We start from the raw sequence: 15092 nt of genomic DNA on the forward strand, positions 1-15092 counted from the left end.
AAGGTATGCAGACATCAAAGATTCTGTAGTAGACAAAAGGTATCTGCCTCCAGGAAGTGTCTCGGCTTGTCAAGGAAAATGACACCCATGCAAACTGTTTGCTGATCTGTCCCCTATTTTTGGCCTAGATCTTACAAAGCAAATCTTTTTGACAGTATGGTTGCAAACATTTCTGTCAATGTTTCCACCACAAAAAGCTCTGGATTCTTTTAAAATCCAGCTTGGTCTGCTCCTTAAATAGAGACACAGATGCTAGTTCTGGAAATGTTTTCATTGGATGTGGGGCTCCACTCCGGGGAACTCCGCTTATAGCCTACTCAGCTGTCTGCCTTAGAGGCTCTTACCTTCATTCCTTTGAAACTACCTTGGGCAAGGATAGGTTCACCTTTAGAGCCTTTCTGACCAGGAAGCCCCTGAGCAAAATAAGAAAATTTTGTGAAGAAATGCACGCATGCACGCACGCACGCACACACACACACACACACACAGTATTGTTAATAGTGTGATCTGATCAGACAGAGGATGGAAAAGCAAGAGCCTGAAACCATGTGGCTTATTCTATGGCACAGCTGGCCATGCTAAAGGGGCAAAGTACATCCCCTGAACTGTGCTGTGTCTCAGAGCTGCATGCCTGCTCCCCCAGCAAGTCAGAAGTCTGTAAAGGGATTAGAAAGTAGACTTTGAATCCATTCAGAGTACCAATCTGAACATCCACATATAATACACATGCCGTTTATAAGCCTATAGCTCACCTGCTCCATATCTCACAGGTACAAGTCACTGACAGGGACTAGGTCTAGGACAGAGGTTAGTGGACTTTTTCTGTAAAGAGCGAGATAGTAAGTAATATAGGCTGTGTGGGCCATATCTGTGCTCTGTTTCATATTCTTCTGTTTTTCTTCATAATCTTTTAAAAATGGAAAAACAAGCCATGGGACAAGGGTCCCATGGGCCAGTTTGCAGACGCCTGGTCTAAGATATAGCTACAAAACCATCTCCATCCTGTGCTTCTACCATATAACTTCAGTTTCTACACCTGTCTAAGAGGCTGGTGTGCCTCACTGTTAACATGGAAAACAGTTCAAAGTATGCCCAACCCATCCAGTCAGCCAGACTTTTTAATGTCTCAGTGGCAGATGCCACCTAATGTCTGCTAGATGTTGGCCTCCTGGGGAAAATCAATATCCCTATACCTAAGGGGAAGTTGGGATTAGTGTTGGGGGTAGGGCTAAGCTTTGGGGACTGAAGCGTTGATTGAATGATGGATTCCTGAGTTCAAGGTCCATAGGTATAATAAAAGTACAATGTGGTTCCAGAAGCGCAAACCAGCTTCTTTCCTAACACTTCCAATTTCCCCTTATTCTCATGGCCACTACTTTCATCAAAGAAGATTCAAAGGATATCCATTCAGTATTCGGCAGGGTTAGTAAGGTTCAGCTTAGTAAAATACACACCCAAGTTCCTATTTAGGCTTAAGGGGAGGTTTAGGGACAGGATTAGGTTTTACCCTGGTCCTTTGGCTGTCAGGGGCTGTTTATTACCTCAAAATTTCTTTTCTCCCTCTTGGGGGCAGTAATTCTTTACTTTGCTGGATTTCCATTGTCTTAACACAGATGTGATTTGTTTTCCTCCCCTGTTGCCATGGCAGTGTTTGGAGGCCTCTGTGACTCAACCAGCTCATACTATGTTGGTAATACATCTTTCTCCCCCACTCCCTGCTGTATATTGGTTTGGTCCTTAGTTGTGAAGGTCCTTATGCCAATCTGGTGCTTGTGCTTTGTCCGTCTCACCTTCTCACGTATGCACTCACACCCACAACTTGGTCACTGAAGGCAATTCTCTTCCAGTGAAACGCCAATTAATTCACGTAGCTACGGAGTCTAACAGATCGTGTAATTTCTAGCTAAATGTATCACATCAGCACCCTTATTCTCTTAGATTATTTCAAATGAGGTTGAGAATGGGCTTGAAATGTGTTATTTTTCTCTTTCCAGCCACTCATAAAAGTAGCCTTGCAAGGGCATGGTATCTTTTAGAGATCTTTTAGATCCCAATATTTGAGCTCTATCTGGATGAATGGAATGAAATAAAAGTGATGACACCAAGATCCAATAAACGTCTTAACAATCCCAGAACTGAGGGTTGTGATGTGGGGAGCGGGCGGGAAGAGGGAAAACTACGTCAGTGTAGAGCAGGATTTCTCAACCATTTCTCACTATTGATACTTTGGGACAGATGATTCCTTGATGTTGTGATGGGGGGCTATCCTGTGCCAGTAGCACACCCCCAGTTATGAAGACCAAAAGTGTCAATAATAACTGTCAAATGTCCCCGGGGGTGGGGCCAGGGCAAAATCACCGCTGGTTAAGAATCGCTGGTAGAGACCAAGCTTGCCAAGCCCTTTGGGTCACTGTTAGTGCTCCCATGATCCCATGTAAGCCTTCCAAGTACTGCATCTCCCCATATCGTCTAATGTGGGAAAACGTCAAATAGCCCAAGTGTGTACTTTGCTCTGAAATTTACTACAGTCTTTTCATAATCCTGCCAACTCTAAAAGCATCATTAAAAAAAACCAAACCCTAAAAGTAGTGTAGCATGTGTACACTTCCCTGCAGTGGTTGCCCCTCAGCTACTTAACGAGCTCTCCAGAGAAGCAGAAAATAGGGCACACTTGGAGGCAAGCAAAGACATTTGAAATAATGTACAAAGATCTGGCAGCATACGGGTGGTCCGAGAAGCCCGGGATAGCCATCAGGGCCTGGAAATCCAACAGCTCCTTGAGTTCCATTACAGCCATCCAGGCCAGGTGGGCCTCTGGGTCCTGGCTGTCCAGGGTGGCCCTGTTCAAAGAGAAAGAAGGGATCAAGTCAGCCACAGGACTCTCGGCTACTCCGACAAGCTCCACAGTGAGAGAAGTCAAGGATGCTGTCAAACTCTGGCTCCTTGCCCACTCCCTTTGCCCCATCGCCTCTGCTGCCATTGCTGTTCATTATACTCAGGTGTAGGTGGCTGATGACAGCTCAGTGTTACCCCTCCCCAAAAGATCGATGTTTTAATAGGATCCAAGCTGAAACCAAAGGGATCAAACGTGAAGAGATGGGTTACACAGGGTGCTGCAACTTCACCTTCCTTCAGTACAAAGATGTACTAAGATGTACTAAGATGGGGCTTAGCTGCCAGGCAGCTGGACTGCTACCAACAGGGAATCACGCCAGGCCTTGGGAATTCCTCAGAACAGACTGGAACCTGGGCAGCCTGGCACGGCTTTCTGTATTGGAAGCTCTGCATGGGAAATGAGGCTGGATTTTGGTCAAGAGCAGAAGGAGTTTCCATAGCACCACCTCTCCTGAATGCTGCTTGGTCAAAAATAAACAAGTCAAGGAAGAACCACACTTGACAAAATAATGACCTTATTTTGTCATTATCTCGCGTCATGCTATTGCTTCAGTCAAGGAACTGTATCTTCTCTTCTTCATACTCATTACTGAGGCAGTTGTTTTGCTGGGGGATCAGTAATCATTCACATACAGTTGGTGTCTGAATTCAATAATTCTGTGCTTCCTTGGTGCATAGAATCTACCTCTTAGGAAATATATCTTTTTCAATCTATCAAAAGCAGGCTGTGTGTCGGGTATGGAACAAAGAGATGACCTGAAAGACCAAAAATCTAGATGGGTCAATAAAAGGTAGACTCCCACCCTCCCATACACACTTTTAAAAGCCATATATATATATATATATATATATATATATATATATATATATATGTAATATATATATAGACACACACACACACATACATACACATATATATACATGTATATACATATATTTTATTTGGCTTTAAAAAATATATACATATATGTATAATATATATGTGTATATATTTAATGATTTGAGGGAAACATGCCATGTGTTCAAAAATCAACTTTTCAAATTATTAGAGGAAACAACCTTTTGTCAAATGCTTATTGTGAGAACGCTCCACAGAATTCTGTTTCATTTTCATTGCTGTTATAGTTGTAGGAGATAGATGATAATGTTAATGCAAGAGTATGAGTCTAGACTGCTGGACTTACGGAATGCAGAGTCCAGAGGAGTGGTCAATAAACATATCTTTGCAATAAACCTGTTATAAGCTGTGCCTCTCCAGACTCAGGTGAGGAGTTTTATTTGCACTGGGGAAACTGAGACAGCTTACTAGAGTCATCAACATTTTGTTACCAAATGAGATGGCTATTCCTGTTTGCCCTGAAGATCTACACTCTACCTTCCCTAGATCTGTGCCTTGGGAGGCTGACCTTCATGGATGGTACTGTCTAGGCTCCCTTTCCCTCTGTCTTCCAATTATATTTGGTCACTGGGAGGCACAAGCAGGAGATGGGAGAGCACGAGAAGGACGAGCACAGATTGTTTATTTCTCCCATGCCCTCCCTCCTTGGCTATATTTCTGGCAATGGCCACATTTCTCTATAATCTTAGCTCCCACTGGGCAACTGTTATTCCATGGCTCCAGGTCTTACAGGGTTCCAGTATTACCACTCCTCCTTTCCCCTTTGGGACTAGGGGTGGTAACAGCTTTGTGCTGGTTGCTTCACCCTGCACTGTTGTTTCCCTTAACCCTGCTTGCATCCTTTAAATAAGCCCTTCACTTAACTCTATTTAGTCGACCCCTTCAGGTGGAGTGTCTCTTTCTTCCTGGGATCCTAATCACCATTTTTAAATGTCCCGGCCAAGTTTGCTAGGGGTTATCTCTCAACTGGGTAACAGAGATGAGTTAAGACAGGACAACAGGCTGGCTCAGTACTAGGGATCTTCCTTAGTCCTGGGACCTTGGTTTTGCCCTTTCTGGGTAGAGATAATGACTTTACATATGTGTGTGCCAGCTCTCCAAGGGAATGCAGCTCTTTGAGAGAGAAAACCACGGTTCTATATAATCACAGGGGATTGAACACACAGAATAGGTGGATCTGCTGTATTCCAGAAAAGCAATGTTCCTCAGAACCCAGAATGCAAAGGAAAAGTTTCCATTTGGTGAGTGGTACACGGTCACTTTGAAGATACAAACCTCGTGTATTCATTTATGAGTCTCTAGGCGGGGAAATGTTTGAGATTGACTCCATGGGAAAAGCTAAACATAAATTGCAAAGGACAACTTGAAAACTTCTGCTTCCAACTTGTTTGAACTGAAAACATCGGCTCACCCTCCATTTCTTGTGGGTGCCAACAGCCCAACTCACAGCTGTGATATCGTTAAAAGCCACAGCCCTACCGCCCCTCGTCCACGTTGTTTTAATGTTGAATACCTTGATGACTGCTTGTTTGTTCACTCTCAACTGGGACCAAAACCAGTGACACAGATGTGAGCGGTCCGCCAGTATCAAGAGGGGAAACCAGATTTGTGCAGTGATCCAGTTTAGTAAGATGTGTTTTGGGGAAGCTGTTGGTTTTAGCCAAATGGCTTAATAAAGTGCTCCTGAGAGTTGGGCAAAATCATTAGTCTGACTGGGCTGAGGGTATCTGTGTTTTCCTCAGTCTGAGGGAGTCTTGCCAGTCTGAGAACTGCTGCTTCTATAGGCACTAGAGGTTGGACTCAGTCCCCCCAATGTTTCTGGAGTTCCTGCTCTATGCTGAATTTAGCCCTGGGGTCTCTGAGGCCTCTGAGAGGAGCAGAAGACAGACTCTGTGCTTTCAAGGAGCTAGATAAGGCTATCGTACAAGACAGTCAATAAATACCATGCACCATATGTAATAAGGAGCTAGAGTGTGTGGGACAGATACCAAAGACTCCTGGAAGAATAGAGATGGAAAGGAGAGGTAAGCTGTCAACAGGAGGTGCTCATTAATACATCATGAATAGCTGGAAGAGAGGGAGGGAACAGGGGATAATAATTTCTTAGAGTAAGTGAGGCTTGGAGCCTGAAGCTAAAGCGATTGAAAGTCAAAAGAAAAAATGTGCAACCTTAGGTCAAGGGAAGGGCCAAGCGAAGGGCCAAGGGAGTGGGGACTTCTACTGGGAGCAGCGCACTCATTTGGAGCAATCTGGACAGCTGCGACTCATTCTCCCAAGCAACGAAGCCCTCAAAGAGAAGTGGTCAATTTCTAGACGCCCTCTGGCCCTGTTGGCCACAAGTTGGAGGCAGAAGTGTCCAGCTGGACTCTGGGGTGGGTTCCAGCTCAGAACTGGAATCAGCCTCTGCTTCACAGGATTTCCTTCCAGCCCCCATTAAAAAGAGACTACAGGAGGAAGGGTAAGGTACTGTTGCGAGCTTCAAATGCTCCACTCATCTCTGGTGAAGCCAGCTCTGCAGGATGAATGGAAGAGGTGGCCTCCAGTTTGCTAGTTTCCCTCACCCATTGGTTCCCACAAGATACACATTCTGAGTGGAGACTCTGGACGACGCGGTCATCGAACACAGACATGAGAAAACGCCAGCGGATGGCGTAAAAGGGTGGCCAACCCCATCCACTTATTTCCCCACTGGCCCCTTCCTGGGCATTTTTCAGACTCTGCAGTTGAATAACAGGCAGAAATATGATGGCCGATTTGTTGATACGTATAACAAATACAAGCTAAGTGAGCCTTCTATTCTCCAAATCCACAAATGTATACGAGATCTGGGGAAAAAGTGAATCAGACGATAATATCTTTGAGGGCAGAGCCATATGCCTTTTTTGTATTCCCATAGTAGAGTGCTAGCACATAGCGGGTACTCAAGAAATACCTACAGATTGGCACAAAGAAATTCGAACCCCCTTAGCTGATACTAGATGATTATGTAGCGTAACACAAGAAGTTGTTAAGTCAAGAGTTTACCAAACTGCTTTGATATGATTCAAAAGAACCCCATAGAGGTTGTTTGAAAGATAAAGGTATGATGTAGGACTTCCCTCAAATGGAGGAGCTCCATTTTTTCCTGTTCTATATATGCTGAGCTTCTACACAAGATTTGGTTCTTCTCTTAAGGTTGAAAACCACTGCTAGAGGCAAACACAGTCCAGGCTAAAGATTAAATATATAGAGAAGTGCTGAAGGATATAACTAAAAAGTGATAGCAGTAAGTTCCAAATACGGTATCTTAAAGGCTGGAGAAATGTTACCATGCAACCTCCAGTGGCAGGATAAGTAGGGATATTGGGTGAAAATGGAGAAACTAAGGGATTGAGCTGGATGGAATGGGAAAAGGAGATGTCTGCAAGCTCCAGACTCCCCACTTATCTCCAGCAAAGCCAGTTCCTCAGGATGAATGGAAGAGGCTGTCTCCAAGTGATCTTAGGAGTAGCCACTTTGTAAAAACCATCAACAAAGCAAAAAAACAACCTAATGAATGGGAGAAGATATTTGAAAATGATATGACTGATAAGGGGGTAATATCCAACATATATAAACAGCTCATACAACTCAATATCAAAAGAACAAACAACCCAATTAAAAAATGGGCAGAAGAACCGAATAGACATTTTTCCAAAGAAGAAATGCAGATGGCCAACAGGCACGTGAAAAAATGCTCAACGTCACTAATCATCAGGAAATGCAAATCAAAACCACAGTGAGGTATGACCTCACATCTATCAGAATGGCTATCCTCAAAAAGAACACAAATAACAAATGTTGACAAGGATGTAGAGAAAAGGGAACCCACCTACACTGTTGGTGGGAATGTAAACTGGTGCAGCCACTGTGGAAAATGGTACGGAGGTTTTTCAAAAAAATAAAAATAGAACTATCATATGACCCAGCAATTCCACTCCTGGGTATATATCCGAAAAAAACAAAAACACTAATTCAAAAAGATACATGCACCCCAATGTTCATAGCAGCATTATTTACAATTGCCAAGATATGGAAGCAACCTAAGTGTCCATCAACAGATGAATGGATAAAGAAGATGTGGTATATATATACCACAATGGAATACCACTCAGCCATAAAAAAGACTGAAATTTTGCCATTTAAAGCAACATGGATGGACTTGCAGGGTGTTATGCTAAGTGAAATAAGGCAGACAGAGAAAGACAAATACCGTACGATGTCAATTATATGTGGAATCTAAAAAATACAACAGACTAGTGAATATAACAAAAAGGAAGCAGACTCACAGATACAGAGAACAAACTAGTGGTTACTGGTGGGGGAAGGGAGGGGCACTATAGGGGATGGGGGAGTGGGAGGTACAAACTATTGGGTGTAAGACAGGCTCAAGGATGTATTGTACAACACAGGCAATATAGCCAATGTGCTGTAATAACTGTAAATAAAAAGCAACCTTTAAAAATTGTATTTAAGAGTCAAAAAGAAAAAAAACAACTAAAGGGAAATTCACTCTGAAATAAGGCTGAAGAAAGAAATTATTAAAATTAAATGTATTAAGGTATCACTAAGTATTTTTCTATCTAATTTCATGAACCCCCTTAATTTTCTTATAATGAGGATGTATGTGCTCTAATGTGGCACTATCTTCACACCAGTCCCTCATCCCCAATGAAAGCTCCTCAAGCCATAAGACCTAACTCATTTTGGCTAAGATACTGATGGTCTTCTATGTCTGCACATGTCTCTGCATCCCCCAACCATATGGCTTAGCTCTGCCCGTAACTGAATCCCAAGGAAACTGTGGATGAGCCCTGCCCTTTAAGCCTTACCACGCACATCTCAACACTTGACCCTGGGCATGTGTGCCTGAGACAGGATGTTGTTAAGGCCAAAGTGCTTGAGCTATGAGGCAGAACCTAGAGGTTGTATTAAAAATGCCTCTGTGCAATGGATACACAACCAGGTCCTACTGTAGAGCACGGGGAACTATATTCAGTATCCTGCGATACACCATCATGGAAAAGAATACGAAAAAAATGTATATATATATATGTATAACTGAATCATTTTGCTGTACACCAGAAACTAACACAACACTGTAAATCAACTATACTCCAATAAAATAAATTTCAAAAATGCTTCTATGAACACACTCACCGGAATCCCATTGATGCCAAGAAAGCCAGGAACTCCCATGGGACCCTAAGAAAAGGAGTAGGGAGAGGAATGTAAGAGATGATATAACTGATCTCCATTAGATGAAGTGGGTTTGTTCATGTGATTCATGACCTAAGTCGTTAAGAAGTATTTTGTACCTCCCTCCCCACATTGCACCACCTTGCTCCCTATTCCACTTCCAAGCAATCACTAGCCTCTACCTAAGGTCTCGGACAGTTCTTGTCTTAGACGACGTGGTGTAAGACCTAAAAATAAGGCTCAATATTACATGCTGCCTTGACATCTGGGAAAACTGGGAGGGCCTCAAATGGCCTAAGCAAAAGTTCACTTCTCCACTCTGCTTCTGAAGATAAGGTCTCTTGGGCAAACGACCCTTCTTATTAAAAAGACCAGGTGCAGTTCTCGCTTATTCCTGAGTAGTGGGTTTCCGTCCCCTGCTGGCCCACTGAATTATTCAAACAAGCCAGTCATACTCTCCCTCGAGAATCAAGGGGCACTCACCCTGTTGACATGACAAAAGTCTGCTTCTCACAGCCCCCTGTGGCTCATTCTGTTCCAGAGCGCAAGCCCTGTGTGGCCCTGCATGGGGTGTGATGTCCTCCTCCCCTGTGCTGTGAGTTTATGTGACTAATAAACCTGTTGTTGATCTCTTCTGTCCAGTGTCAGGTGTCATATCTTTGGCCATCCCCAGGACCCTAGAGTAGGAATCCCTCCCTCGCCAATGGGGTGAATAGGAGGTGATTAAAATCGGCAGATAACATAAACTGAACTGCTAACCTCAGTCAGCCAGCCGCCATGACATGACCAATCTTTCTTGCATCTCTTTCCCTATATTTGTGGCCCAGCTGGTTTCCAAGCATCCTGACCCCTTGCATCCCGTTCCCCTCGCTTGGATTCCTTTGCTGCCCTGTTGATTGGCCTCCTGACCCATGCCCAGTTCAAACCCACATGACTTCCCACCACGGTCAGCCCACTTGTCTAGCAAATAGCTTATACATGCACTTTCTGACTTGCTGGCTATGGGAATCTCTCCAAAAATGGGCTGTAGCAGCACAACACCCAGCCTGTCTCTTATTAAAGTATGTAGCCTGGCACCAAGGTATCTGGGATTAGTATCCTTTCCATAAATAAACAGAACTGAGATTTAGAACCTTTTACCTTCACACTCACAGCCCATGAGTCAAAGGAAAAATCAAGCTTTGGTGTTCTTACCTTATCTCCTTTTGGTCCATACGGTCCCAGAGGTCCTGGGGAGCCCCTCTCTCCTTTCAACCCTGATAAACCACTAGGGCCAGGAAATCCTTGAGGACCCACTGGACCTTGAATTCCAATTGGTCCTGGTCGCCCCTAAGATGGACAGAAGGAGTACGATTAGTCAACAGAGGACTTACCATCCCCGCTTCCCATTTTCCCATGCACAAAGAACACTGTCATCACTTCGCTAACTAATTTTGGCTTAGAGACCTATGAAGCATGTCAGAGTTCCAGACACGGCTCAGAACAGGCTATTTTAGGGGCTGCTAAGCTTATTTGGATAGAACATATTTTATAAGCACATTTAATAAGATTCATGTGTGCCAAGATCCTTCAACTTTGTACTTCTTAGGAGATTAGTTATTCAGGCTGGATAATATTGTCCTCTTCCTAGTTAATGCTAGGCCATCAGAAGAGTGAAAGAACAGAACTCTGGAGAGCATCGGGACGTTTTCGAACCCATGTCCAAATGGCCAACCGCATGCTTGCAGTGAAGCCCGGAAATGGCTGTGCCCGGAGAACACTGCCTCGGTGGGCCAGAGGGAGGAGAACCCAGAAACCTACGGTTGACCAACCTGTCAGCTTATCTTTGACGGCGGTTCCCAGAACCCCAGCACTGCAACTAGAAACAGACACAGCGAACACACACACATTGTTTATTTGCTCCCTCTCTAGGCCCCTGTGCCCCCGCCATCTGTACAGTGTTGAATGTGTAAAATCCAAGAAGCCTGAGAATATCCATTTAGTATCAATTATGATAGCAAGAGGGAGAAGCCTGAGGATTTTGAATGCCCTGGTGATAAAGTGTCTGTAACAATTAAGTCTGAGAGTTCATGCTGACATTTTCTAGCTGACCGAGATAGAGAATTAACCCCAGTGGGTGCAACAGAGGCCGGCTAGTCTGTTTAGAACAAATCCCAGAAGGGACTGAATTTTCTTGGCAGAAAAATGAAAACCATTAGTAATGTGCATTAACTCTCAGAGAACACAACACCATATCAGGTAGAAAGCCTGTTTTCATAAACACTTCCATCTCTGCCCCTTAGCCCCTTTTACCGACTGTCCGCAATTTCCTACAAACCTGTGCAAAACTCTGAGAAAAGTCCATTAAACATGCCCTTTAATATTCACCTTCAAGATTTACTTTTGATAGGGCTGAGAAGAGGACAGATGCTTTATGCAGTGGTTAGAGTCACGTACTGGAGACGCAAATGTCAATCAGGCCCACGAAGACCTGGGACTCTTGCAAAGAAGTAAAAGATGCTCTTCCCAAGGAGATGCAATTCTCTGCGGCTGCCACCCACCAATCAAACTTTCCCGACCCGTAACACGCAACCTACAGAGGGTGCTAGGCTGCAGAATGCTTAACAGGCTTATTTCTGAGAATGATGGGGTGGGAGGTTAACTTTTACTTTTTATGCTCTTACCTCCTGTTGGTTGGTCTTCTGTTTACAATGATTCTCTTATTTATTACTCTTATAAATTTTCGCTGTATATACACACACACAACTAAAAAGTAAAAGAACAACACTTAAAAAAATAGTGCTGGGTTGTGGTTGAGGATTAACAAAGAAGTCTAAAATGTGGGCCTAGCTTTCAAGACTAATGTACACAAAACCATTGCAAACAGTTCAAGTCCGGAATGGAGCAGAAGTGCTGCGGGAACACAAAGGCAGGGTTGGCCATGGAGGGTTTGTGGAATGCTTACATTCTGTCCACGGCTCAGGGGAGTCACGGGCCACACTGGAAGGGCTGAGTGGGCCCCAGCTGAAGTAGGCCTGGAAAGCAAGGCAGGGAAGTTGAAGACTTGATGTGGCAGGAAATAGGGAACCCTTAGAGGTTTGGGGACACAGGAGGGATGGGAGGAAGGCAGTGTTTCAGGGCTGAAACTCATCAACAAGTGTTCGGGAGAACCCGTGCGCGCGCGCGCGCGCACGTGTGTGTATGTGTGTGTGAGAGCATGAGGCCAGGGCAGCCTGCCTGAGGCTGGAACAAGGGAGACAGATAAGAACCAGCTGTTGGGGGAGGAAAGGACTGGTCGGTGGGAGGATGAGAGGCACGATAGTTTTGGCGAGACCATGTTATTACTAGCAAAGGAGATGCAGTCAGGGCACTGAATGCTTGACCCAAATCTGAGCCCTGCCCAAAGCTTTCGCGCATCAAGGGAGGGGAGGGGAGAGCATGATAAACCGTTGAACAGCTACTGAGAGGGCAGACTGTGGCGTGGCCCAATTCCCATCTCGCTCACATCACTAGAGCCCGAGCAGTGCCTGATGTGGGCATAGGGGCTGGCACACTCCAGCCCCGGTCTCTTGCCTTTGTGAGTGCACACTCAGCGAGAATAAGCAAAGAGACATAGGAGTGAGGCAATTCTCTGGCTGGATTTAACAGGAAATCTGATTCCATCCAGAAAAGGCAGGCTTCCACGGCCCGCTCCCTTTCTCTTGGCTGGGAGGGCAGGCTGAATTTACCATAGCCACACAGATGACTCCTCCGTTCCAGTCAGAGAGCTTAAAGTGAGTCTCTGAAAGAGCTCATGGATTCTTTGAATTCGAATTCTTTTTCCAAAGGGGCAATTGAAATGGTACCCCTTGGAGGAAGGTGTACTTCTGGGCTGGTCCCGGCTAGAAACCTCTCAGACAGAAGCAGGGCCTGCGGGATGTCTTAAGGCCTCTGAGGCGCCGTTGGCCCAGAACTTCCTCTTTAGTGTGGTGCCAGGCCCTTCTGGAGCCTGCAGTCCTAGGATACGAGACAAGGAGGCTTCCTATCCACTGAGGTCCTTTCTTTCATACAGTGGCACAGAGCACCATGAACAGACGAAGATGGCAAAGAAAAAAATTGAGAGAGACATTTCTTTCTTGGGCTGTTCTGTCAGCCATCTCTAGCTATGCTTACTCTGTGCCTATAGCTGTATGATCTTTTCCCTCGTCTCCAATGCACAGGCTTTCTGTCACCATGCCCAGTGGACTGCTGACGCTTAATACTAAATCAATGATGAAGTGCTTTTTTTGGTTTGTTCGCTTGTTTTCCTCCAAAGAAGCTATCGGTGGCACTTTTCATAACGGCCAGCAGAGGGCAGTGTGAGAACATAGAGGCTACAGATAAGCAGGTGGGTGGGTGGGCCTCTCCCTCTCCCACTACAGAGAAAAAGAAATCAAACCAGTGTCAGAGAAGTCACGGAATGTTGGAGCAAGAAGGGCCCTTAGAGACCGTTCCATCCAGGCTCTATTTTATACACACGGGGAAAAAAGGAGGCCGAGAGAACGGGAAGGACTTGTTTAGGTCACGTAGCTAGTGAGGAACAGCATGGGACTCAAACTAGACCACCCGTTGCCAGCGTGTGGCTCTCTTCCTGTTTGCCAGTGGCAGATGTCCTGGGGGGTCCTTGAGGCTGCCCCCCCTCACCCCAGGCCCGCCCCTGGGACTGTCCCCATCAGTAGGCTGCAGTAGCCAGATGCTCACACATCATTTCTCTCTTCCTAACTGATCATTTCACAGAACCAATCTGAAACATCATCACTGTTTGGACTGCTAGCAGAATTTCAATGGGCTTGGACCAATGCCCTGCCCTGATACATGTCATTTATTTTGGCAAATAGACCCAGACCGGGCAGAAGGGACTCCTCCAAGTCTTTCCAACAAGCTCTCCTGCCTCCATCTGCTCAGTATTTTAAATATGCACATCAGGGTCTAATTCTCAAGAGAGTGAGCTGGGACTTGAGCCTAAGGCCCAGGCTGGCTGCCTCCTGCTGACCACAGTGGGTTGGGATCAGCGTGTAGTGGTTCTTTTTTAGATAATGCTTGGGACAACGCTGGCTTTTTTAAAATATATATACATTTATTTATTTTGGCTGTGTTGGGTCCTCGTTGCTGTGCGCGGGCTTTCTCTAGTTGCGGCAAGCGGGAGCTAATCTTCGTTGAGGTACACGGGCTTCTCACCGCGGTGGCTTCTCTTGTTGTGGGGCACGGGCTCTAGGTGCGCGGGCTTCAGTAGTTGCCGCACGCGGGCTCAGTAGTTGTGGCTCGCGGGCTCAGTAGTTGTGGCTCGCGGGCTCAGTAGTTGTGGCTCGCGGGCTCTAGAGCACAGGCTCAGTAGTTGTGGTGCACGGGCTTAGTTGCTCCGCAGCATGTGGGATCTTCCTGGACCAGGGCTCGAACCTGTGTCCCCTGCACTGGCAGGCGGATTCTTAACCACTGCATCACCAGGGAAGTCCCCAGTGTGTAGTTTAATTTCACCTTCGATCAGACCACACCCGAGCCCCAGCCCCAGATTACTGGGTTAGCTGACCCAGAAATGGGCCTGCATATAAAGTAGTACACATATGCAGAAATAGCATCTAAGAACCTTAACAGCACATGCCTCCAACCAAGTAGAGCTATGAAACTAAGAGGGGAATGACTTTTCATTACGAAGCCCATTTCTGCCTTTTTATCCCTCCCTCAAGGTTCCAGTGTCCTTCTCCCATAAAATTAAAATTTGTTCTTAAGGAAGAATCTGAAATTCATTCCCACTGAGGCATAAATGACTGACAACAACTTAGAGCTTTACTTCTCCCCAGGGGATTTGTATTTTAATGGAGAGCAAAGTGTTAAGCTAGGGGATGCAAATGATATTTATGAAGCACAGAAGGGAAAAGCGGTGTGCACAGGCTTTCTTAAGGACCTGGCTATACTGCAGGATGTGGTGGAGTGCTGTTAGGTGGTATCATGGTGCAGGCTCTAGAGTAGGACAGACCTGGAGTCAGATCTTAGTGCCATTTAATAGCTATGTGACCTTGGGCAAGTGACTTAACTACTCTGAGTTTCTAAGGGCTCCAAGAAATAATAGCTCTAGTGTAGGGTTATC

The 15092-nt window shown here is 45.4% G+C and overlaps 1 protein-coding gene across 1 annotated transcript in view; it reads right to left on the minus strand.

Moving 5' to 3' along the window:
* Window positions 1–15092, minus strand: part of COL4A6 (collagen type IV alpha 6 chain) — an 83660-nt gene that overhangs the window by 53616 nt on the left and 14952 nt on the right. Inside the window, exons 2-6 of the mRNA XM_065900242.1 lie at window positions 10811–10868; window positions 10205–10339; window positions 8972–9016; window positions 2724–2840; window positions 345–413 (exon numbers count right to left, since the gene is read on the minus strand). Coding sequence (XP_065756314.1) covers window positions 345–413; window positions 2724–2840; window positions 8972–9016; window positions 10205–10339; window positions 10811–10868 — 424 coding nt within the window. The remainder of the gene's footprint in view (window positions 1–344; window positions 414–2723; window positions 2841–8971; window positions 9017–10204; window positions 10340–10810; window positions 10869–15092) is intronic.

Source organism: Phocoena phocoena, chromosome X, assembly GCF_963924675.1.
Source record: "Phocoena phocoena chromosome X, mPhoPho1.1, whole genome shotgun sequence".
Lineage (NCBI taxonomy): Eukaryota > Metazoa > Chordata > Mammalia > Artiodactyla > Phocoenidae > Phocoena > Phocoena phocoena.